At 41.3% G+C, this 27,128-nt stretch overlaps 1 protein-coding gene across 1 annotated transcript in view; it reads right to left on the bottom strand.

The window, feature by feature from the left end:
- USH2A (usherin) overlaps positions 1 to 27,128 on the bottom strand; it is a 499,855-nt gene that overhangs the window by 122,435 nt on the left and 350,292 nt on the right. Inside the window, exons 45-50 of the mRNA XM_053912470.1 lie at positions 24,249 to 24,458; positions 22,678 to 22,880; positions 20,657 to 20,769; positions 10,036 to 10,225; positions 6,793 to 6,961; positions 3,452 to 3,673 (exon numbers count right to left, since the gene is read on the bottom strand). Coding sequence (XP_053768445.1) covers positions 3,452 to 3,673; positions 6,793 to 6,961; positions 10,036 to 10,225; positions 20,657 to 20,769; positions 22,678 to 22,880; positions 24,249 to 24,458 — 1,107 coding nt within the window. The remainder of the gene's footprint in view (positions 1 to 3,451; positions 3,674 to 6,792; positions 6,962 to 10,035; positions 10,226 to 20,656; positions 20,770 to 22,677; positions 22,881 to 24,248; positions 24,459 to 27,128) is intronic.

Below are 27,128 nucleotides of genomic sequence, written 5' to 3' on the forward strand. Positions count from 1 at the left end.
TGCTCCACTTTTCTGAGAGAAGGACCAACAATTATTAAATCAGTACAGAACTAAAAAAGAGAGTCTAGAACAAGACAAATCATCATGGAATTCTGGGGCTCACCATGGGAACCACATTTTAACCAAGGGATTATGTAAGGCCTAGAAGGAGAAAATTAAAAAAGTTTTGCGATCCGTCATTCTTAGGGCAGACTGACAAAACTGGTGTCTGAAAGGAAAGCACTGCATCCGAGTCTTCACCAGTAGATGGCTCTGCAGATACCAGCACAGAACTGAGGGGAAAGGGCGGAATAAAAATGCTCCCCCACTTCGTGGAAGTGTACCGTATAGCATTTCTACACTATGCTTTAAAAAAAATCCAATTTTCAAGGAAACCTTCCTGGGAAACATTCTTTCAATACACTCCTAGAGGATGGAGTTACGCACTGCGTTCCCCTTGTTGCCAAGTTCCCAAATCCCATCTCAGGCCACCACCAGTGGTGTCATTCACTCGACTCAGGTCTGAGGCCAGGACACGAGCACTCAGTGTCCTTTTCCAAGCCAATGGCAGCCCAGAGTGTCCTGTCACAGGCTGCATGGGCAACACTTGTAACAGAAATAAGGCAGTAGGCGCCAAAGGTCTTCCGTGATCAGTTTCTCGTGGCCGACAGAACACCCTGTCCTCTCTCAATAACAGGGAGTCTTTAATTCTCATCTTTTAACGCTGAAGGATGTAATCAAGTCCAACCCAAGATGAATGGCAGGAATGATAAAACCATATAAGCAAACAGGAAGAATAAAAAGAGTAATAAAGAGGCTTAAAATATGGCCAACGAAAATGGTGAAGAATACATATCCGCCGAAATGACTGAAATGACGAGCGTGACTTTCATCCCGAGACACCTGTGTAGCGCGCCTCCACGCCGTGGCCGTCCAGAGAGAGCACTAAAAACATCAGCGCTGCCCTAGCTCTTCTGTCCCGACAGCATCTGTTAATTCACTCCATTTATAAAATACATATTGACAAAGACAACTGAACTGGGACCGGGGAGATTTGATTTGGTGTGAGAAAGTCAATTCAATGTGATTTCGTTAAAGGGCTCCTGCAGGCAAATAAAAGAGTTTAAGTAATAAAGTACATAAAGAGACGTTTTACGAGCCAGCCCGGTCCCGTGGCAGGAACGCAATGCCAGGCAGAGGGAGGCCAGGCTTAGGGACAAAACAATGGAATCCAAAGCCCTGTGCAGCGGGTAGGGTGTTGCTGGGTTGAGGGATAAAAAAGGGCCATGTGGATATTTGGGGAGGGCATTAAGGTCACAGCCATTAGAGGGTGATGTGAGGGAGCAGAGAGAGCAAAAATGACATGAAATGTGTCTACTTCCCGTGAAACCTGCAGGAAGGTGAAGAGAATAGAAAGATTGTTTTTTTTTTCCTCTTTACAAATATCACCCCTTCAGTCTACTGTGATGACCAGAGTTGGCCACATGGGAGAATATGTCAGGGGAAATCGAGTGCCGATCCTGATTCATGGGAGCTGAGGAATGTCATGGTTTGCTTAGGAAACATTTGACTGGCCCAGGATGACACTTGGCAGTAAGTACAGGAGTGACCTGAAGTGGGGGCCCGTGGATGGACTCCAAGCGTATATGAAAGTGCAGGTACACTGTGTGTGTTTGGCATACTATTATTTGAAGAGAGGCTCTGTGACTTGCAAAGGTCCTGAAAAGAGTGCCCAGCCCCCAAAAGATCAAGAACCATCCTCCTGGTGCACTATAATCTCTACTCCATGTCTTGGAACAGGTCCGTTTTATTTTTGGCAACGGTGTTCTGACTTGTCTTCTCTTCAAGTTCATCCTGCCGCCGGAATCTGATGTACCTCCGTCAAGCACAGCTCCCTTCATCGCCTTGTCTCTCCACCAAGGACTAGGGAAGTTCAAGCCCCTTCTGCTCAGATGATCTCCATTCCCTTACACGTGGAGCACACTTCCAATAAACCCAACTGCTTGCTACCACTGGCACACGCTTTATAGATTGCTGACCTCACTGATTATATTTTAATCACCTGGACTGGAGTGATCTCTCAGTCTTAAGCATATGCTTGAACTCATCCCCCTTATGGCCTGTGTTCAACCTTAGAAGTCCTATCTCCTGGATTACATTGTAAGTCCTTAAGGAAAAGAGCGGAGTTTTTGCCAGTTTTACACTCACAAAGCACTGAGTATAGTTTGCATACGGTCATCACACAATACGTATTTACTGAATGAAGGAATATGGCAATTGCCTCTTTTTTTTTTTTAAAGCAACAGATGAACAAAGACACTAAAAGGAGACGTTTTGCTGCTGCTTTAAAACTCGGACCTACTATGGTATGTCCCCATGTCCCCTCCACAGCAATGAATGGTTCTTTGTTTAATGGGCCTGACTTTGGCTGGCTCATCGGAAGGAGAAAGAGGCACTCAGCTGGGTAACCCTAGCACAGGATAACCAACTGGTTGCCATGACTTTCTAGCAGACTTAATCATTATGCCTTAAAAAAAATGGTTCTCAAAATTTGGTCTCAGGTCCTGTTACACCTCAAATAATTGAGAGTCCAAATAGCTTTTACTTGTATGGGTTATACTGGGTAAGAGCCTAACACAGACAATTTTGAAATGTCTTTATTAATGCCTTTAAACTAATAATAAATAAGTAACATGTTGGCATGCTTATGAAAGATGCTTTCCAGGCTGAGAAAAATTAGTGAGAAGAAGGACATGGCTTTACATTTTTTGCAAGTCTCTTGAATGTCTGGTTTAATGGAAGGAACCGAATTCTCCTGTTTCCTTTCCCGCCTGCTGCGTGATCGTGGTATGTCAATGGTGGAAACCGCCACAGGACACTCATGCGAGGACAGGAGTGAAAAAGGCATGTAACAGCTCAGTGTTATTATGGAATAGTGTTGGTCTCACAGGCCTCCTGGATAGGAGTTGGATAGTATTAGTACCTGTAAGTTCTTATAAAGATTAACTGAGGTAATAATGCATAAAACATTGGGCATAGTGACTGCTGATAGTAAGCACACAATTAATGATAATTGTCGCCATTAATATTAGTGTTAGTTCAACAGCTGTAGAAGAATGAGGGACCAGGAAATTGACACGCTGTCATTAATAGTAATTTTGTGTACTGTTTGTATTTGCTAGGCAATCTTTTCTGGATACAGAACCGAGGCATTTGTGTATTTGTTTTTCTGGCGGCCACGACAACTTTCAAGAAGAGTTTTGATCTGTTTTTATCAAATGAATCCCATGCACATAGAACACGTGAGATTACATTTTTGTTTGTTTTACCATGTGTACCTAATTGTTGCATTCAACATAATTAACATGAGCTTGAAGTAATTATTATTATTATTTTAATATCTAGGACAAATCTCTCAGCCTCTCTGCTTCTCATTTTCTCCATCTCCTGAAAGGCAGACAAGGCCCCTTACCTGGAAGGCGGCTGTATGCCAGCCCCTCCTCGGCTCCCCCACAGCACTCGAGTTCCTCGGGGATGACCTGTCCCCCGCAGCACTGCTGGCCACGGCCATCACGAAGCCTCCCCGCACAGCAGATCTGCCTTCCCGATGTGGAGTAGGGCACTCCGCCACAGCAGGCATCCCCGAGGCCAGCGGCTGCCCGGCGGAGCTGTTCATCCGGACAGCACACTTCCCCTGCCAATGAGGACAGTAGCCATCACTGCATGAGTTAGGAAAAGATGCTTCGGCTCACAACTGAATTTGGTCACCATCAGCCTGCAGATGCCAACTGGCTGAGAGAATTCCTAGGCCGGATGTTGAAATGTTGGAGCTGCAAACACTTCAATGCAACTTTCAAATTTCTGCATGAAAGACACAGAAACATGTATGTCCACTCATACACACATGCCGATTTTGAGGCGAGGCTACATTGCCTATTTCCTCTCTGACCCCCAATACATGAGCACTTTAGGCCTGGTGATGTGGGTGAAGAGGCATCACAGAAAAAGCTTGTGTACGAATACTTTCCCTATTCAATGGTGCTTTTTTGGGGTGGGGCAGAGATGTGGATTGAGTCAGAAATCAACTCTTGATAAGTTTGGAATGCCTATGATTGTAGTTTCTTTAACCAAACAAGATGCTTGCAATGGGAAGCTTGATTAAATGAGGTAGTAAAAATACTGAATTCAAGTCAGCACATGGGGATTTGGTGGCGGACACTGAAGTTCACGACTGTAGTTATACCCACAGTTCTCATTACATGATAGTCTGGAAAACTTGGTATAAAAATCATCTTTTTCCTGGTGTTCTGACATCAAAGAGTTCAAATAATCTAAATATCAAGAGACATTTTGTGGGGGGAGGTATAAAGAGGCTTCTAAAACACAGAAAAACTCTAAAAGAAAATATTTAAAATGACGTTCCCTGAAGGATGCCTTAGAAAAGACCACGGACACCTCCATGGATCTGAAAGTCACTTCACCTTTCCTTTCCATCTCATTACCCAGCTCTGTGCTGACCTCCCTCCTGGGCCGCCCCAGACCCTGACTTCCTCCCCGCCTTTGCCTTATTCCTTCTCTCCCCCCTGTACCTTTAACAGTCTCTCTTCTCTTTTCCCTACTGCCCCTTCAGACAATGTTCTTTCTCCTTTGTCATATTCTAAGCGGTGGGTGAGTACGATGACCGACTTGGTCCAGATGAGACTTACATCATCGAGCTAGGGACTTGCCAGACCTTCCTGAGTTAGGGTTGTTCCCTCTGAGTGCCGTGTGGGGTTCCCGTGTGTAAATGCCCCACAGTCTTTCCGCTTACCCACTGGGGCCATTTGAGCTGGGCCTAGGGTCTAGCGATTGTGACAGGAAGAAGGAAAGGCTTCATTAAAAGAGACGTGGATTATATCAATGAGAAGGAAAACTGATTTTTTCCCCCTCAGAAAGGGCTATGAGACATAGATGCAAGGATCAGCCACCTTCTCATTAACCTCTCAAAAATGAATCTATTTCACCATGGGCCGGAAAGTGTTTTCTCTCTAAAAGCCACCATTTGGTCTTAACTGTTAATTGTTATTCTTATCAAAGAATGACCCACATTAACATTTAGCTTGGGGTCATTAGCATATTTATAAAAAAGGGGGAGTGTAATGAGCATTCTTTTCTCCACTGCTTTTTGTTATGTAGTGCTATGAAGGGAAGTTGTAAGGAGAAAAAATAAATAGTATTAACCAATATTTCAGACTCATCTATAAATATCAAAATGCCCATGCCCATGTCAGCCTTGAACTGGCAGACCACTGATTGAATTTTAATTACATTTTGATACAGGATGGTTTGGGGGTCAGTGTGCTTTCTTTCGTGATGTAAACAGTGTTAAACTAGTTAACAAAGACCAATGGCTGAGCATGGAGGTCAGCATATAATCTCTTCATTTAGTTACACTGAGATTAATGATTGGAGCAAAACTCTCCCTTTGATTATCCTGCGAGAGTGCTTTTATTTATTTATTTATCTTTGACACCACGGTAGGCTTGCTATTACTATGAAAAAGGAACTCATTAAAGGGAATCGGAATGTGGGCCACGGTCAACATTTGATAGATATTAAAATGCTTGAGGTCTGAGTGAGCAAGGGTCAATATACACACAGATCACGGAGGTTTTAAAATCTCTTGTTTTACAAATTACATATTAACAAGTTTTGTATAATATTAATAAGGCATCGCTGGGCTTCCATGACTTAGTTCACTCTTAGGGAAAAAAAGGTTAAATTTTAGTTGGCAGTAGAAAAAACGTAGACTGCTGTCTTAGCTCGAAATCGGCCACTCTGTTAGGAGTGAGAAGGAGACAGGCAGATCTAACTGTTCACAGCGGTGGCAGCTACAACCACGTATGTTTCATCAGTTTTAAAGAATAGAGGATATTTTCCAGAGTTTGAACAGTTAATTGCAAATAATTTATCAAAAATTCAAATGCGACTCAGAAATGAAAACACTATCATTTAGCTTTATGCTGCACTTCGATAAAAGCCTAATACGGTCTTCTAGCTTGAAGAATGGGGCAACGGAATTTTCCGTAACATCTACGTAATTACAGTTTTCGAGGCAATTCTTTTGCAGGGGAGGGGAGACAGGAAATAGAACTGAAAACTGCTCTCGTGCAATGCACTTTGAAGGAGTAAAGCATTTGGCAGGGTTGATTCGTTGCTAATACTGTGATTTGAGGCATCCAGAAGTTAACTCTCTTCTACAAAATCCTATTTCCATCCCCGCGTTATCTTCCTTGGAAAATCTAGTTAAGTTATTTAATTATAAAAGTATTTTGTGTGAGAATCAGAATAACAATACCACTGCATAGACAGACTTTTCGATTAACTTTAAAGGAAAATTATGAGGAATGGAGGGTCGCTGCTTTAAACAAACTTGCATATTTCATGACTTCACCCTGTCTTTTTGCTCCAGCGTTTTGCAAAGAGATGCCGAGGGAGGTAATTTTGGAGGGCACTTACAAACTCACAGAGTGCGTGGCTGGACTGTTTAGCTGTGTGAGTAAAATGAGTCACAAAGTAAGAAAGTCGCCCAGCTGTCCAGCTATACTTCCTTGTGTAGTAGATACCAGAGGCTCCTGGACTCCCTCCCTATTTTGTGCTGGGCTTGTACCTCAACAAAGCTGGAAAAAGAAATGCTATTTAGAGCCGGTCACTGGCGGTGTGTGAGTGATTCAATTCTGGTTGGGAGGTGCTTGACATAGTTCCCTGTCATCAGTCCTGTGTTTGTTTTTCTGGTTCCCACGATGCCCAAGGACATGTGGAAGGGACCCTCACCTGGGAGAATTCTAATGTAATACCCAGAGCAGCAGTGATGGTCCGGGCGTGCCTCTTGTATTCGGCCTCCACAACAAACTCCAGTCGAATTCCAGACAAAAGGGACATACTTCTCATCACAACACCGGTGTTCCGGCTGGACATCGTAGAGAACTCCAGCACAACACACCTGAAAGAGGGGAATCAGAGTTCGAGAAAGATCAGTGAGTTAAGAGTGTTGAATCATGGATCTTCTCTGCCATAACTATTTTCTAATAGGTCTTGACATGGGACCAAGTTTAGCGTATGTCTGATAAAAATTCAGACATTAAAAAATACAAGTTCTCAGCATCTTTCAGGTTCTATAAATGCTGGTTGATACAACTTAGCTTTTTAGTCTTCAAGCATGCTTTATGCTCTATTATAATAATCTATAAAAATGATTATTTTTTATACTTTTTGAATGTGTACCTTTTGAATGTTAGTGCTTCCAATGTAAAGATGATTCAGAATTATCAAGGAACAATTCCCTTCATATATATGCTTTTCTTTTAATGGTTGTTCATTTTAATTCCACATCTATGGAGACCTGACTCTCACTGATCTTTTTTTTTTTTTTTTAATAAATCACATTTTTCCCGTACTTTATGTGATCACATATATGTACCAAATCTTCACACAAGGTGATGTTAGAGTCCAACACTTACATATACACACACATATATACATCCATGTGTGATACATGTCACATTGCAAAAAGAAAATTTATATGGAAATTAATTCTGACAAGCCCTTTTAACCAGCTGTGTTTTCTCCAGGAGCTGTGCAAGAAATCTTGTGCTTGGACAGTCAAATCACTCTTTGCACACTCACGAGAGGGCACAGACACTGACAGTGAGTGTGTATAACAAATGGACACCAAAGAACTGCTGAAATGCAGCCTCAGAACTTATTGTTGGCATGTCACAGGAACTGGAGAGATGCTTCCTGTAACAGGCAAAATTGACCACTATTGACGAGGTGTTTCTCTTTCTCCTTTTCTCTCTGCGACTTCCAGCCCACACAAACATCTGAATCAAGCTCGACATACAAACAGTAGAAGCTGGGATCACTAAGTGTTCAAACTGGCCACTAGCTCAGTACTTCCAAAGGTACCAAACAGCAAAGAAATGGGACTCTTAAATCCAAAGGCTACCCCTGGGGTTCCTCAGGTAGCTCTGTTCATCCAACTGTAATGCGTTTCCTTTGCTGTGTTTAGTTATTAGCAATGAGGATCCACAATTTGTCTAATTCCAAGGATAAGGTAAATTGGGTGAGTCTTTCTTTAGTGTCATCCTCTGTGTGAAAAGGAAATTTCGGAATTATGCCCTGTTTTTAAGTTAAGCAAAAAAGGAAAAAGTCTTGTGTCTGGGTTTATTTGGGACTTAGGAATGCTGGTCATTTTTGCTTTCAGGGGCCAAACAACACATCCCTCCCTCGTGTTTCAGGACAGTCTGATCTGAATGCATCTTTTAAAGTCCCATTCACCTACAGTGTGTATCTGCCTTCCCTTCAGTGAGTTTCTCTAGTACTTATCATCCTCTTTTAATAATTTCACTCAGATATTTATTTAGCGATAGGCTATTAGGACTGGGTCACTTCCTTACATCCACTGCCCAAGACCTTCTCAGGTGTCCGTCCGTCATTCCTTCCTTCCTTCCAACCCACTCTGGTTGTGATCATTGATGGGCCCCAAAGGGCACATTTTCAAGCAATTATTCCTCCTGGGAGGTGTCCCCATGAACAGAATGTTGCTAATCTCCTAATTCAATCTTCAAGTTGGTTGTCTCAGGAAACATACCTGGAGGTGTCTATAAGGTGAGTTGGGAAGCGTGTAGCTACTTTTCACAGAGGGAGCCTGTTCCTTCCTCTGTGATTTCCGGTAGTGATTCTGTAATCTAGTGATGCTCAAAGTTTGGTACCTGCACCAGAGGCCAAGGCGTCACGTGGGAGCCTGTGAGAAACACCAGATCTCACGGCTCCAGCCCAGACTCACGGACTGGGCATCTCTGGGGGCCTGATGCTCCCTGGGGTTTGAGAACCATGGCATGATCCCATGGGGAAGCTTGTGGACTGCAGATCCTCCTGATGTTTACAGAGATTCAGCCAGAAGGTTCTTACACTCACAATACGTGTCTTTTCTACCTTTCTCCACCTCCTCACTCAGGGAACACGCAATTCACAGTGAACCCCAAACAGAAATGTACAATGTTTTCCTTTTGAGATTTTAATTGACTTCCTCTATTCTCTTTCACTGACAATACCTGTGTGTGTCCTTCATCTTTAAAATAAAAGTTTGTTTAATGTATCGAAGTTTTCTTTCTTTTACGTAGACATTTTTAATGAGCAAATTTGTTCCAGCATTTTCCTCTAAGAAACCCTAAATTTAATTTTATTTTAGGAAAGTATGTTCCTCAGACAGTGCACATTTAATGGCCTGAAGTGACGTAAAACTTAGCTATAATTACGACTCTGGAGACTGTTCAAAAAAGGGTAGTTCATACCAGCTACTTTTATAACATTTCTCCGACGGTAACTACCACTTGGCCAGGGTCAGCCATACTCATTTGCGCTGTGATCCACATTGCTACAAAACTCGCTTTCTTAATTACTGGGTCCTTTTACAGCAAATCTGTTCCATTTAGTGGTAGCTTCAGTCATTCCATGCGTGATGTTGTTGATAAATAGGAACATTATTTCATTATATGAAATCCTACCTTCAGACTAAGAATTCTCCGCATTGTCTGTCAATAAAAGCCATTTACAAACTCCTCTGCCTGGCGGTATTATTGATCTGGGCCCTAAAATGCAACTAATAGGAACATTCATCTGCAAATGGCCATAATTTTAAAATATTTCTGACAAACCGTGAAAGGTCCTGTTCATAGTTACTCATCAGGGTCATGTAAACAAACATCCACTTGGAGCTGAATGGATTTGTTGTAAAAATAAAAAATTGCAAGTCACTCCATCAAATACAAATTCAGGAGGCCCTTATGGTTTCAATAAGCTGCTATTTCCTGTGAAGGTGATGAAAAACGAGAAGGCCAACATACTCATGAGGGTGATGGGATTTTTAGAAGCATCCTTTCTTTTCCACAGGTTCTTCTGGATAGACTGGTGGCAATACTGACTATGATGAATCATGGTTTAAGAAGCAAGTGATTTCACCTGGACTGTTTAGTGGGAAAAATATATTTCACTGACTGGTTTGAGAAGATTTACCTTAGTTTCAGGAGAGTAGCATCTGTTTCCACAGATAGTTTCATGGTTTTGACACATCACGGCCTGGCAGAGCTCACCACGGGGGTTCTTCTGGGTTGTAAGGCATGGGTACCACGTTTTCCGCAAGACATCATATCCGAGAATGATGCCATTTGGTTTCCCTGGAGTCATCCAATCAATTTGAAGGGATCTGTAACAGAGAATAATGAATACTTCTGAAAAGACATTTCAAGTTGCTGCTGCCTGCCTCATGTACTTTAAAATTCATCTTCCAGATTGTTTTAAAGGTCTGTATCTACTAACTTCCTAAAGAAAAGGATGTATCAGAAGAATATGTACATATTACTATGTGCACCTATACATGCTATTACCATGCAATATGTTTTGGGAATCAATTAACACATGACTTGAGTCCAGTGGTCTCCCACTTTAAATTTCAGAAACAAGAAGAAAATATTGTTCATGGCTCATCAGGAAAACTAACAAAGTTTTGGCTTGATAAGTAAAAATAAGACCCAAGGAGAATGACTTGGTAAATAAAGCGGAAACCAGAGCATGTGGCAGACTGGATCCCTACTTAGAAGGACCCTCTCCTCTCCCTTGCTTCTGGTGGCTCAGAGTATGATGCGACTCACAGACGCTCACAAAGAGGCCTCTAGAAGACTGCTGTGGGATTCCCATTCTGCCTTTCTCTCTGGACACAGGTGCCGCCTTTCCCATTCTTTCTTTTTGCTAACCGTGACGTCTGGAACTTCAGCAACCATCTGGCAGCCATTTGAGAAAGGCCATTAGAATCACGAAGAAGCCACCATGGTATTGTGTAGCTGAACCAAGGCCAACCACAATCTACCTCCAGAATGGTGCACTGAAGCCCTCGTTGTTGGGTGTTTTGTTACTTGTAGCCAAAATAAATGAGCACATTCATTAAAGAATCTTTTTATCAGTGGATAACTTATCCACTGATAAAATTTATCACTCTATTTATAAATAAACTTCATAAATTGTATCATCTGATAAAATTGATCAACTTCAAAACTTCAAATACATTTTACTTAGACATAGCTTAATTTTTGACCAAAACAGATTTATTCCTCCAATCATTCTTTAAATATCATGGTCAGATATGTTTGTGGTCAGACATACAGGAAATGGGAGACTCCCGTAAAAATTATGTTTTATATCCTCACAGATTTGAGGATGTCTGATTTTTAAAAATTAAGTCACAGTTTTGTTCTAAATCTAAGAATACTTTTTTTAAAATGAGGAGTTGATATACAATGAAGGCATAACATCTGATAAAAACTTTACTACATTTTCAATGAGGTGTTAATACTTCATTTGCTGTAGCAAAGAAGATTATAACATAAGGCTATTCACAGAGGAATTAACCCTGAATAAAATAATTTACTCTGAGGTTAATGTTATAGATCTTTAATTCTGTAACTTAGGTCTATTTGCCAGAAAGATACAACCTAGAAGACACACCTGTACTATCTTCAGTATTTCTTAAAAATAAACTCAAAATAGCAAGAAGTAGTTAAAGTTTACAATTAAGCCCCAGAGAATCAGGCATGATATTTTTCTTGCAATTTAGCAAAAAAAAAAAAAAAAAGCCTATGGTTGGCAAAACACTATGTAAATATAAAATAATAGCTTTTTGTTCTTAATTTTTTTAAAAAGGGTAAAACGCTAAAATTCTGCTTTTAAATAAAAGAAAATCATTATTTCACTTTCTTGGGGGTACACACATAACACACTCACTAATAAAACTCTGCAGACAGGAAATGTCCCCTTTGAGAAAGAGTTTCCTAGGTGGCTTCTGTAGCCGCCATTGTTATTCCAGGGTCTTTATCCAACTCTCAAAATGAATTTCTCATTTTCAGATACCTCTTTTGGATTTGCTGCATAATCAATACAGAACAAAGTACAATTTGAGTGACATTCAAGGGTCTCAGTTCTCCACAAAAGCTAGTGAATTCGTAAAGTCTAGAGAACCCACGCAGAACACCTGCTGTTGTAACTCCTCTTTCTGGCACAGCACAACTGAAGTGAGACCACCTGTATTTTTAGCAATAACATTTAGTTCTGCTTTTGAGGATCTGAGTCAGGTACATGAAGATGAATGATCAAAGTGTCACGGGTTTAACCCCTCTACACATGTCATGAGAACCACTGAGAGTGATCCTGACAAAGCTTTCAGCTGACATGGCCACCGAAATGTCCAGCTAGCTGCTATGCCTGGAAGGAGGTATAGTAGGGAGGTTCAGAACAGAATGACAGGGGTTCAGCAATCGATATGGCCACAGAAAAAGGTGCTAGCTTCTCAGTTAGAGAATTCCAGTGGCCGGATGTCTTCCAGAGCAGCTGCAATGACAGGTGCAGACGAGACTGCCACACCATCAATCTTCAGCATGGCAAAGATGAGGGAGCTTCCATGAGGCAGCCAATACCTTCCAGGATGGAGCCGCCTAAAGGTACACTGACCAGGGTGGTAGCCTTTGTGGATGACAGGACGCTAGCAAGAGGAGTCTTCGGGGTGTCCTGCTCTGTTGGTGCCACAAGAGATCAGCTACAGAGGGCAACACTCGTGTCAGGGAACTTGGCTATGGGGAGACCCCTGTGGGACCACTCAAGGAAAACCTACAATTGTCCAGGAGTGTCACCTGCCACACAGATGGCTTTGAGGGCCACCCAGTAATGGTGGGGAAAAAAAGCAACACTGCAAGGAGGCACATTTGGGTGAAAGGGAATAGGAGAGAAAGAGTGCGGAGGAGGGAAAGGGCAAGTGGTGATCAGATCTGAGCTTGTGAAATGGCAGAATCTTTGTACTACGCCTGAGCTCAATGTTTTAATGAACCTGAATACTTGATCATGAGTCTTAATTACCAAAGGGAGCCTCATAACTAAAAGTAATTTGAAATCCTTAAGATGTTCCTGAGATATTTTCAAGAATTGAGGAAAGGACCTCCACAAGATTATGTTTAAGAAGCAGCAAGTTGTAGACAAAAAGCAAAGCATTTCCCTCCTTATATTCCATTGAATTAAGATAGCTACATAAACTGACATAAAAGCACGGACTGCGGGGGCGGGGGGGGGGGACAGAGAGGAATATATGAGAAGATTCTCCAAAAGAAAATGCACTAAAACTGATATTTAGTGAAATTAGGGGGTTAAAAAAAATCAAAGACATATGCCTATGTCTATGATAATATGAAAGATGGTGGTGCATTTGCAGGAATGGACCTTGGAAAAGATGAGCTGGATGAGGGTTAACTTCCAAGGCTTGAGGTTATGGAATTGATGGGTGGCTATCACGACAGCAAGTCAACAGGTAATTGGGTATATGCAACTGGAACCAGGGAGAAAGCAGGGCCAGGGATCTTTGAGACATCAGTACGAGTAACCTGTAAGAATACTTGAACTCTGAGCTGGAGGATGAGTCATTCTGTTGAGAACACCCACAACTGAAGAATGGATTTGGAATGGAACCGATGAAAGAAACCAATGTGTGTTCAGAGAGCCAGGGGCAAAGTGGCTGTTAAAGGTCAAAGTTAATTAAAAGGAAGAACTTCCTTCAGATTTTGCTGAAAGGAGCACAAAGGTGACCTGAGTCACTGGACTTCTTCTGTGGCAGCCACAAAAGCAGAGAAATTAGAAGGAATTTGGGAAAGAGAGGGAGGCAAAGAAATGGAATTAGTGGTGACCTTAAGAATAAGCTGCCCATTCTGTTAGGTCTCTTCCTAATCCAGCAGTGAGTTGGATAATCAAAACAATAACATTTCCCAAAAGCTATTCTGATTATGACTATTGATTCGATTTGCATCATCCATCTTTTCTCTTTCAAGAGTTCTTCCCATACCCCTTCAAAAATAGAACAGAAAATTCTGGTCCAAATTAGAAGCTGCCTCCCGTTGTCCATGTTGGTGAGAGAGGATATTTAGGACACGGGTGAAGGAGAAATGATCCGACATTATATGTCTATAGACCAAAATTTTCCTTCTTAAGAAAATAAAACAAAATACGGCTGAAGTTTGGAAATTGTCAAATCATTACTTCTGCCTTCAAGTTGCCAGTCACTGAAAATATCAGGGAAGGAAAATTAAGGAGAGAGAAGCTTCCTTGGTATCCAACGTCACGAAAACACACAGGTTTCAAAGTTTCCTTTCAAATTTGGTGAGGCAAAAAAAAAAAGGAAAGATTCTTCTTCCACAAGCTACGAGCTCTCATGCCACATTCAAGCCCAGGATGAGTACAATGAAAATATAAGGGGACTTATAAATGATAACAGGATTTTAACCTTCCTTTGGGGGCACACAGGCTGATCTGCTATCATGGAGATTTCTGTAAGGTTGAAGTGTAAATCTATCTTTGTTATCAGTCAGGTACTTGAGGGAAATTTTTAAACAATTATTTGTGAATGCTATAAAGACATTATACCCCGGACTTCTCATTGATAATACAGCCTCCAACTGGCATGGACCCAGGGACAAACTGCCATACTTCCAATTCAGGGCAGGGAGACGCATGTCCCGCTTTCTGTCTGCTTTCCCTTGAGCCTTGTGCCCAGAAATCACACATTTTGGAACACTAGCAGTAACAGAAGAAAACCTCTCCCCTGTTTATGTTTATTCTTACTTTACACACTTATGGAGGATAAATAAATAAACTTCAGAGGCAGCCCACTACCCAGTGAGGCTGATGGAGGCAGTGTTTGTTGTATTTCAATCAAAACCAGAGCCGGTCAGCTACCTTCATCCAAGGCAGTCTCTACATGCTCAAGGACCAGAATTAATGAATTAGCTATTGATTAAACTCCACTCTAACAAATCTACCAAGGCAAACAGATGAACTACGAGGGCACATGTAGGCCATGGCCAGACATGTCCGGGCCATCGATCAGTAGTTAGTATTCTTTTGGGATATAGAAGCAGCTGATGATAATATGATAAGTATGAAAAATGTGATGTAGAAACAGTTTGTTTCTAGAGGAGGAGGCTATGAAATTAGAAGCGTCCACCTGATCTTCATTTGCACGCTAAGGCACCTTTGGTTTACGTACAATAGAAAAACGTGCCTGAGTGCTGGCACTAAAGCTGTCAGAAGTGAGGTGTGAAAGGCCGAAGACAAAGATCACACACCCCATGCATGCAATCAAACGCACAATACGCTACTGGATATGCTATTAAAATATACGAAAAGTTAAGTTTTACTGGTGACCACATTTGACCAAAAGTATGCACAGAATCTAAGAAATATATGTCTCATGAGAAACCAAATTCATTTACATGCGATGGAATTAAGGCCAGCCTACTACCATTTCCCTGGGAGGATTTCACCTTGGATACTGCAGGTTGCTAATATAAAAAGAATTTTTTAAAAGCCAAAGTAGAAACAAAACTACCAAGTCCACACTGCCAGAAGTACAATAAAATCACACAGATGACAACTGCGTACGGGAGGCTAACTGCTTGGTGTAGGTGTGATGCTGATGAATGGCTTGGCAGTCCCAACACACACGTGACAGTCCTGCTTCAGAAAACGTGGCTCTGTCACAATGGATCATTTTACGAAAGGAAAGGTTTTACTTGCCCATATGTTGGGTATGAATGATTTCTGTCAAATTTTTGCTAGATCTCTGACCAGAAAAGGAATGAATGAATGAATGAGGGAGGGAGGGAAGGAAAGAAGGGAGGGAGGGAAGGAGGGAGGGAGAAAGGAAGGAAGGGAGGAAGGGAGGAAAAAGGAAGGGAGGAGGGGAGGAAGGAAGTTAGCTGCTAAAGGCATTGGAATGATGAGAAATATGGTGGAGGGAATTTGTGTGCTGGATGGGGTGCAGTAAGTCTGTTAAAGTTTCTTTCCTGATGACCACTCGAAAGTCTACACAAATCTCAAAAAGCCAGCACCCGGAGACTCAGAGAGGTTGAAAACAGAGGCAGATCAAGAGCAGAGCCAAAACTTGAACAAACTCCACAGGGTAAGTTTCCCTTGGCACCCTTTTTTCCTCCCATCTGCACTCCAGAGCGGCCTGGTGTGGAACTGAATGCCGGGCCAGCCAAATCCAGGACAGAAACTGGTGTTCCTGGCAGAACACGGGAGGCTTTGCAAGCCAGAGGGTGTGGGGGACATTCATTTTGTTTTTTTTTCCTCCTGGACCATGCTCTGAGGATGATTCCAGCCAAGCAGCTGCACGGTGGCAGCCCTGGCCCAATGTGCACCTAAACCCTAAGAAAAATCCAGCTTTCTGACCAGGGGAAGCAGGGGAAGGGGCCCCTGGGGTCTAGAGAGTGTCTGTATGTGTGTGGGGGGGTCCCTGTTTACTTTTCCTCTATTTTCTCTCATCTCATCGCCCCTAAAACAGTCCCACTTAGGTCACCATGAGGTAGGTGGGGAGGCTGAAATTCCAAAAGAAACCACATGTTTTAGTCAAAGATCTAGGAAAGGAAGTGCAGGAGTTTTAGCAAAGGTGGGGACAACTTAGGGAAGAGAAATCTAGCTGATCTTCCAATTCCTGTCTGTGAATGTTTACAGCGACTTTAGTCAAAGTCGCCAAGAAGTGGAAACTACCCAGATTGAACACAAATGGTGCTATATTCATACAATAGAGTATTATTCAGTAAGAAAAAGGAATGAATGATTGATACGCACAATAACCTGGGTGCACCTTACATGTATTATGCTATGTGAAAAGAGCCATAGTTAAATGGCTACATGTATGATCCCACTTATATGAAAATATGAAACTGGCAAAATTATAGACACTAGAGGAGAGCGGTGTTTGCTCAGTTTGAGAGGGAAGAGGAGGGGTTCACTATAAGCAGAGTAGGGTGAAGAAATATTTTGACATAATGGAACTGTGTTATCTATTGGTTGTGGTAGTATTTACAGAACTCAATGGTTTGTCAAAGCTTATAGAACTCAGGGCAAAAAAGAATATATTTTACTCTGTGTAAAGTAGAAATCAATTGTAGAATGCAACAGAATAATTAAAAAATGAACAAATTCAGGAAACCTGGGATTTTTTTCGGAAGCTTATTTCATTGTTAAAGCTAGATGGTGCTCTTCAATCCTTGTCAGTTTTTGAATTTTTCCTTCACGTGTATTAAATTGTTCTGATTCTAATCCCAAACTTAACTGGCATTTGACTGAGTATGGAATGATAAAATGAAGTGTTTATGTTTTAATTCAGAACTCGGTGGTACTGTATTTTAGCAATGGATGCTGCTGTTCAAATTGCAGTGCAGGAGGCATGTGATGTGACTTGACTTCCTGAAAACTGTCTGGGTTTTGAAATTTCCTAGTAATATCCCTTCACATGGCTCTTTTTTCAGTTATTATACTGGTACCTAATCAGCACACTGGTGACTTTAGTTCCGGCATATTTCTTAACCACCTTCATTTGCTCCCCTTTTTCCTCTGTTCTCTCTTCTAGTACTCTTATTATCCACAGACGAGATTTCCTGGCATTTTTTTCTTAATAATTACTTTTTTTTTCTTGACATCTTTGGTTTTGAGGGCACTTTTAGAGACTTTCCTTTAAAGTTTCTTCCAAAGTTTTAATTCAGCTTTTACACGATTAATTTTCCCGAGGTCTCCTCCCCAACTCCTGCTTTAATTATGTTTTCTAAGTAAGCTTTGTTTAGTAAAACATTTTTTAAATCTCTTTGAGGCCATGATAATACTTTCCCTACTCTGTATTGTCTGTGTCTATTGAATCATTTCTCTTTTATTTGGGTCCTCTTAACCTTTGAGAGTCAAGCACCAAAACAGCTGCCAAAACCTTTGTAGATGAGCAAGGCTTGTTGATGAGTATGCTTCCCTGTGGATGTCTCTTCCATTGGGGATCCCCACCTGCTAATTTCTGGAGGTACTTTATTTGGGGCCTTTAAAGCTTTTTCTGAAGAAGAATGTCTAATTTCCTGTGGGGGGCATTCACAATGAGACCCTTGTTTTGGAGGGCAGAGCTGGGCAGAGTTGGGGCGAGCAGCGAAGTCGGCCTATTTCAGTTGCCTCCTACTTCCTCATGGTTTCCACCTTTGCCTCTCATCCCAGCTCCTGTGTTCAGAGCCCTAAACCCACCGTGCCTGTGTTCAGTGTCTCAGAAAGTAAACTTCTGAACATTCGGCGGTGGAATCTGCCATGTGCAGGAAGAGAAACCGACATCCTGATGCATGATATTGAGGTAGAAAACGTTGACTTTGTGACGGTTAATTTTATGTGTCAACTTGCCTGGGCCACAAGGTGCCCCGATATGGGGCAAAACCTTATTTCTGGGTGCATCAGCAGTGTTTCTGGTGAATTTAGCACCTGAATGGGTGGATGTGGTCAGGCAGATTGCTCCCCCCCGAGGTCGGTGGGCACCGTCCAGTCAGTTGAAAAGTGGAGGGAGGGAGACTCCCTTCCATCTGCTGAACATCTTGAGCTAAGAGACCAGTCTCCTCCACTCCCAGACCTGGACTAGGATTTCCACCATCCAACCTCTGCACTTGAACTGGGTCCAAGGCGTCCTGAGTCTTAACTTCCGGTTTTGTTTCTCTGAAGAACTGTTGACTAGTTACAATTTCCAACGACTTTTTTTCAGAATTTCAGCTAATCCCATGATTTCAGCTTTGAACCTTATCCCATCTCCCCCTTCTTCACAATCCTTAAAGCTTGCAAGAGCTCAGATGCTGCGGTTCTCCGCAGGGCAGATGAGTTTGTTTTATGTCGGTACCCCCCTCTGCCAACCAATGCTTTGGCTGTAAATTTCTCCACTGAACAAAGTCATTTGCTTCTCCCTGCCAAATACGGCTTCCAAAATTGTGTCGAAACCTCTCTTCTGTCATTTTTTGCTCTGTTGTGTAATACCCTTTTTAATGTCTTTGCCATCAATTTAGTATATTTGAGGATAAGCAATCATTAGCCACAACTACAAGATATTTTCCCTCTGTTATCATCTGCAAGAATCTTCTTCAAGGAAACAAAAATATTCTAGAGAAAGAGACTCATATACACATTTGTTCACTTTCTAATAAAGCTTACATATTATTTTTAGTTACATATAAATATGTAATTTAAGCTATGCCAGTCACCTGGGCTTGAGTCATGGGGATGCTCATGGGCAAGAAAGTTGACACTGTTCACCCACCTAACTATATAATTCTTCCTTAAGTTCCTTAAGAATGAACTCTTCCATGATAACTGTGAGTAGAGTTTGGTTGTTTTCTCTTTATACATTTCTTGTACATTATAAACTTCTGCGGCAGTGTTTTTTACATGGTTCTATAAACATGTGTTTTACACAAGGCCTCCCACAGGAGACTGGGACTGTCAAAATTTAGAACCATGCTTTGTACGTCTTTGTGTTGCTTTTGCCCCTGACATTATTGTAGTCACAAGTGTGTCTGCTGGAAAAAATAACAAAGGTCCCTGGTGCCCCTTTCACTTGACCATGTTTTCCCTGGACAGCAGACAATCCTTGGACAGGTGGGCAAAATCTGTGGAGGGCATCACTAATGAACAAGCACACCCCAAATTTGATAGATATCTATCACGCATTTGATAGAAGTCATGCCTTAAGAAGAGAAGGTGTGATTTTGCCCTCAACAGCTAAGAAACCTACTATGTGGGTTTTCCTAATCACTTTAATCACACATCTCCAACTTAGTACAGGTATTTTTTAACTTATTTTTTTAAAAAAGACCTAGACATTTTTAACATGGAATAAAAGAGTCGTTCAGAACTGAAGTATTTCATCATCTATTGATTGCTTCAGTCAGCGTGTGTATATGTGGGGTGTGTGCGTGTGTTTGTTGGGGGGTGTATGTAGGTGAAGGGAAATTTGCTTGGCTGGGCAAAGTATGGGGGCCAAAGGTAGGTTTACAGTTGTTTGAATGGAAAAATATAGTAATTGAAAATAATAATGCAAGGTCTTCATGTACTCACAACTGTAAACCTACTTTTGCCCCACCCTGCATGATGTGAAAAATACTCACATTTCTGTCTCTAGTCTCAACTGAATGTAGAGGAATGAACAATTACCGTCTCACTTGGCTTGGGAAATAATGTTCAATCTTATTTTTAGTATTATTATAATTGATAATTTCGAATTGAAAAGAGACTTACTTTCAACCTATGGTCATCTGTCAACAACAAAAGCGTATAGAAAAATGAAGACATTCTACCAAGAATCCAATAAAACTGGTAATAGTTACCCAAACATTGTCTCCCCTATTTATTTTACAGATGTTTGCAGCTTTAGGGCAATCTGATATATGTAAGTCTAATATTTTCAAAGCTATTAAGTTAGAAGGGAATCATTCTAATTAAAATTGTATTCTGTGTCTCATGAAAGGATTCACTGAAGGACACATTTAAATTTAAAAAAAAACTTTCATGTTTTAAGCATTTGTTCAGATTACTAAATGAAGAGAAGCAATGCCAGGCAAGCAGGGACAGAGACATCAAAGCTTAAATGGCATGGGATGTATCCAGTGAAGATTGACAAAATAATATCAAAAATTTGACTTACACACACATTTCTAGCAACCTATTCATTGAGATTGTCGTGCCGGGAAAATACCTCTGGCTTTGATTTTCATCCCTTACGATCAGTTCTTTGGGTTGACTGACAAAAGGTGTGTACCTTGAAGTGATGCCATGGATTCTGGGTGTTGGTATATTGCTTGGAGTATCTTCCACGGTGGTGATTTGGGTTCCATTGCTTTTCACACAAGCGTATTTAGTGCAGACTTCGACCTGCAAACAGTAGTTTGGAAACGCGTAAATCCAACTACTCTCAAAACCCTGACTGCCCATGACTGAATCTCACCCACCCTCATGCAATATGAATCTCTTAACAGCCTCTCGGGGTGGATGGAATATTAATTTGTCATTTGATTCAAGGGGGACAAGCTCAGAAGAGAGAGCAGCAATGGGCTTAGGACCATTGATGCAGTGACTTAGCTGGTGATGTTTAGTCCCTGTTTCCGACCACTGAGAAAGAGACTGACACAGTCATCTATTTGGAGCCCAGGGAAGCACTGGACATGCTGAGGTGACAGTCTGTATAATAGCATAATATTATAATGCTATTATAATATTAGTATAATATTATGCTATTATACTAAGTGATCACTAAGTATAGTAGTGATCACTGTATACTGCTCTCCAGATCCATCCCAGGTAGTATGATAGTGGTAGCTTCTGGAAGTCTTGACATTTTCCAACAAATGGCCCAAAGGCTCATTTCCAATAAAAAAATGAGACCCAGACAAGCCTTCCAATATTCTGAGCTACTTTGTATCCATTTATTCCAGCTGTAATGATATTTTTACCTTAATCACATCAGAAAATCATCATCCATCCCTTTAATTCTGCCACCTCATCTGAATAAAAACTGAGGGGGGTGGAATAACTAAAGGTTAGAAATCGGGTTCATCAAGCTTTGGTAACACAAAAGGAACACGTTCAGCAAGGGGTGGGGAGAAACGAAGGTACAGACTGTGGCTGCAATGTCTTAGAAATGACATCATTCTGTTCTCATTTAAAGGGTAAACCAAAGGGGAACTACTCCTCTTCCAGTGCTAATGGACTTCCACTTATTTGGGCTATGTAGTATTTTGAGGTAAAATATTTATTAGATATTTAAACATTTTCAAGACCCTGCACTCTGAGTATGTCCAATGAAACCCCAAATAACCTAAAGGCAGATGAACTTAAAATATAGGTGCTGGTAATAGAAATAAAGACAATAAGACTTCATACATATCAGGAAATATTTGGCTCAGTGAATAATGAGATAGCACAAAATCAACTCAACTGAATGTATTATGTAAATTGTACGTGCCAAATATTATGATGGGTACTTGCACTGATAATAATCTGATTGAGTCCTCACAATCCCATTTTTGTATATTTGCAAATTGGGGGTTGGTGAGTTCAGGGAACAGGATCAATCGGGTAAGATCTGAGATACCCGCTGGGACTTTCATGTACTGTCTTCCCCTGGCTTCTACATACAAAGTCTGACTTTAAGTTCAAATCCACTGAGGTTTATTCCAATGAATCTCCAGACATATTTTGACTTTGGAGAAATATATCAATATTTTTATCATCCTTACTAATTTAATATTCAAGTTCTCCATCTTTGGGGCATATTTCTGGTGTTACAGGTATATTGTATGACCCGTGAAAAAACACAAATGTAAAGATTTACATTAAAATATAAATCAAAAACTAAAATTAGAATTCCCTGTAAAATATATAAATGGATGCATTCAAAAAAGTTGGTATTTTTGTACATCTAGATGCCTGCTTCAAAATCAAGGGCTGTTACACAGAGGGTTGTTAGCATAGAGAATTTTAATTCTACAGTATTAACTTGGCAAGAGTTGTTGCAAATAAGTGATTTGCCAAGAAGAATATTGTCACCATCTTCATCGCCATCGTTTTCCATATTACTATCATTCTCTTTTCTCCAGAGATTCACACGTGTTTGCCCATAACACACAGAGTTAATCCTGATCCATTCCCCTCCTCTCTCTCCCCTTCCCCACCCAGTAAATCATCTGTAACCAAGATGGAAGCTCTCCACGGAGAGGCCCACCCCAGCATGTTATATTTAGCATACCCACAAGCTAAACTATCACAGGACGGTGTTCTAACCTGGATGTCATAGACAGTGAAGGGAGACAGGTCTCGGAGAATGAAAGACCCAGGCTCATGCATTCCGGTCTTGTAGAGCTTATCATTTACACACACAGAATAGCCAGTGACAACACCGTTTGGGTGTGAAGGCGACATCCAGGTGACACGTGCAGCTGTACTGTTGATGATGGCAACCTCTGGAGGAAGCACGCCCTGAGGCTCTGGAATTCAAGGAAGAAATGGAATAAACTCCAGCTGTCTCTGAAAAAGCACTTATTGAGCTAAATGCAGATTAGTATTTGGGTTTCTCGAAGGGTTTGCTGCTTATCGGCTTTCCTCTGATGAAGTTATCACAGGCTGTAGTCCTCTGAAAATTGGCTTATTATACTCTCAGTGAGAAACCATAAGAATTGCTGGTGAAAGGCTTCCTACCACCGGCACAGTGCTAATCTTCAATACTATGTGAGCAGTGGGATATGATGATAAATTATTCACCCATCTGTACCCCTAACACGTATCTATTATTTGTCTCTTCTCTTATCCCTTTACTCTGTATCTCCCAGGCGGAGGTGGGGGGCGGGTGGGGGGGAGAAGGGAAAGAAAAGTCGTTCCTTAGCAAAAAAATAAAACTCAAATACATGGCGGCTGGTGGAACGTGAAAAATCATTTGATGCTACTAGCTTGTAACTCAAGCAATATGAAGCAATAATGCAATATTGTCATTATGTAAATGATTTTGAATGTTGATTACCATAGGTAATGATGAAATCTAACATTAGAAAAAAAAATCTTGCTTGGCGTTAAATTACACAATTATTCAAGCATGTCAGAAATAACTATGCAAAGACCTATTTTTATCTTAAGAACCCATCTTTACTAGTTGAAAAATTGTCCTTGTGATCCATTCTATTTTATAAACAAAAGGTGCCGACCTTTGGCACCACAAAGGGAAATGGGCTCCACACTCAAAGTGCCCTGTTAATGACCTGGAACACTTGCTTGGGAGGTAATGATATTATAATGTTTATAATGAGACTTTATAAAGCCAAAAAGATTAGAAAGACCATTCCGAACTCATTTCAGATTCACAAGTTGCTTCTCTTGCTTCCTCCCCCTTGCTAACTGGCTTAGAAATGAGTCACGGGCAATTTTTCTCTGTGGCTGAACTTCCACCTACCATTCCTGGTGACTCAGGGAGGGCCCTCACTGGGCTGGGCTGTCGTTTTGAAAAGCATACTGCTTCTGAGACCAGATCTCAAAAAAAAAAAAAAAAGAAAGAAAGAAAAAAGAGTCTCCAAATGTCACCATTTATTGATGTGAACTCGGCTCCAAACGAAGCATACACGTTACGGAGCAGGAACAAACTGGGCTAATATCCCATCATTAGGGCCTCGCACTGCTGTCTCAATGGGACCGCTTATTGATCTGCCACTTGATGACAGCCAGCACTTAAGCATTTCAGCCCCGACCCCCTTCCCTCCAACACCGGAAATTTTATAATGGAGGGATGACTGATCTCAACCTCAGCAAGAATCCATCAATTTCATTCGCATCCCTGAAGCCGAGCATCCCGTGGAAGCGGGACTCACCCCCGTCGCGAGGCGTTGCGTGCAGCACATCACTGTGGATACTGTGGACTCCATTGAAGACGGAGACAAAAACCCGATACTCCGTGTTTGGACGTAAGTGGCCAATGACACGAGAATTTACATCCGGGAGGAGTTTGAGAGATTCATTTGAGGTAGCAGAACTCCAAAAAAGCGTGTAATATTCAACATCACCTTGTAGGTCTTGCAAAGCTGTTAACAATAAACACAGAACACCATAAATGTGGCTGGACTAACAGGACCTCAGCGGGGACAAGACCGAGTAAACTCTATTTGCTACTCTTAGAATGGGACAAAGGAAAGCTTATGGGACCTACTTTACAGTTTTAAGCTTTTTAAAAAGTTGAATTTTGTCCCCTTACCCCATAATGTATTACATAGAGTCTTACCTTTATAGGAACATGAACTCATACATTTCCTTTAAATATTTTAACTATGCTAGTTATAAGGATTCAACTAATCTTCAAAACTGTGATATATTATTGAGAGTAAAATAAAAATATGCAATACACGGAACAGCTTCTGTTTATAAGTAACAGTCCCAGAGAGACGTCTGTGTTAATACAAATAAGGGTCTTGTATTAGGATCCCTCGACACAGATCCTAACACTGCAGAGATTTTGTATCTTGCTAACAAAATCTGCTAAACATGCTTCCAGGGATATTCAGTAGTTTTGCTGCATATGCTGTCGCTGTACCAGTGGAGCAGCGTGCTTTCCTTAAAGAGTCACTCAGGAGAACACTAGGGTAATATGTGAAATTTTTATTGAAGCTCTCATCCTTTTCCCCTAGTTCACTGTGCCTCTGTGATGTAGGCAAGCTCTTCCAGAAAGCCAAAATCACTCACTCACGGTCTCACAGCTATAACTCATCAATACCTCCACCCCCAGCCTTTCAAAGGCCAGCCTATTATTTTCTTTTTTCTTCTTCCACCCAGTTTCTCCAGTCTTGCCCTAAGTTCTGCTTCTCATTACCTTCCTACAGTAAAACATTAAACAGAAAACACAAAATAGCCATATTTTCTTAGGTAGGAAGTCATATCCTGCTCTACCGAGATTCACAGTATTTTTAATGGCCTAAAGCAGTAACTCTTACCTTGGTTTGTGTTAGGGCGGGGAGGTGGAGTGCTGGTTTACAAGCCTCCTGAAATTGTACATGTTGAAACAGTTTAACTGCACTCACAGACACTGGGAGGAAAAGGTGGCATTTCTCTTTGTGGTTATTGAAGTGTAGTTGCTCTAATGCGTGAGCTCCCCTGGCCATCTAAAAGCATACGGCTTTGAGGACCGCGTGCCTTTCTTTGCAAGAACCCCCTTCATGAAAGGGTCTCTAAGCACACTCTTGCTTTGACCTTGTCCTAGCAATAGTTAAAAAGATTTTATACGCCGGTATAGTTGAAAGAGTTCATAATAAGAGATCTTCAGCAACTTATTTGGAAAATGCTGGTGATTGAGATGTTTTTTTTCCTCTGATGTCACGAACTGTTAAGACCTTTGGCAATGAGGTCCTTGTTGTGCATGGGCAGGAACGAGCTATTCATGTCCATTAATATTTTCCCGAATGATAACATAAGTCAAGTACAGCGAAGCCACTGGCATTATGAGGGTGGCCGTGCTCTGTCCTCAGAGCTGCTTTCGGCCGGCTTACAGCAGGGGCACTGTGTCTGCTGCAGCGGAGGTATAATGGAGAGGCTACTAGATTGGACGTTCACGTTGTATTTTCATTTCAGGGAGCAGTCTGGTTAGAAGTTCAAGCCCTGAAGATATAATATTAATGAATTGCTTTCAAATTCTACTCACAAATATAAATGGATTTCACCTAGGTTATTAAATGTGTCTGATATCTCCTTTATCAGGTTGTAATTAATGTACCTATATATGTACAGGGTATAAGGCAAAAGCAGGTTTACAGTTGTGAGTACATGAAACAGGGTTTATTCTTGTATGACGATTTATTAACTATTGTATTATCTTCCATTAGAACAACTGTAAACCTACTTTGCCACACCATGTATGGTGAAAATATCACTCAATACCAGCACCGTAAATTCAACATAAGCAAATGCCTGCATGAAATTCCACTAACTGCCCATTCTTAGCCACACACCTGGCCACACATTTTGGGTGGTGATCTCTGTATATTGGTCAGAAAGGTGGTCTTAACTGTAGCCAATTCTCACATATTGAACAGGTCCCTCTCCTTTGTAATGGAGTCCCAACTAGTCCAAAACAGTTGTTAGATAAGCTAGTTCAAAGTTGCCTTGCAAAAGCAACTAGGTTATGCTCCTTACACGCCATTGGATTATTTTTAGAGATTAGCATCAACATTAATTAAGATCTTTCCCATCTGGATCAGGGGTCAGCGAAAGAGAGTCCATGAACCAAATGTGGCCTGCAGGCCAGATCTGGCCCACCAGCTGTTCTTATGCAACCTGTGAGCAAAGAGTGTTTATTATGTTTTTAAATGGCCAGGGTGGGGGGGGTGCAAACTCAAAGAAGAAAAGTCATTTGTGATACATAAAAATGATATGAAAACCAAACCTCAGCGTCTATCACAAAGTTTTGTTGGAACACAGCCAATCTGGTGTCCTGTCCCACTGTTTTCCTGTTATAATGACAAAGTTGAGTCATTGCTACAGAGACTGTACACAGCCTGCAAAACCTGAAGTCTTTACTTTTTGTCCTTTCCCAGTGCATTTGTGGCCCTGACCTAGAGCAATCACGGCAAACCATTCCCATTCAACAGGTCTCCTAATTGATGTGTCTGGGGTTTCATTCTCACTGGCTCACCTGGAGGGAATGTTATTTAAGTGTGAAAATGCAGAGGGGTCCTATTGTATGGTAGATGTGTCTGCCTTGCTCA

This window comes from Desmodus rotundus, chromosome 10, assembly GCF_022682495.2.
Source record: "Desmodus rotundus isolate HL8 chromosome 10, HLdesRot8A.1, whole genome shotgun sequence".
Classification (NCBI taxonomy): domain Eukaryota; kingdom Metazoa; phylum Chordata; class Mammalia; order Chiroptera; family Phyllostomidae; genus Desmodus; species Desmodus rotundus.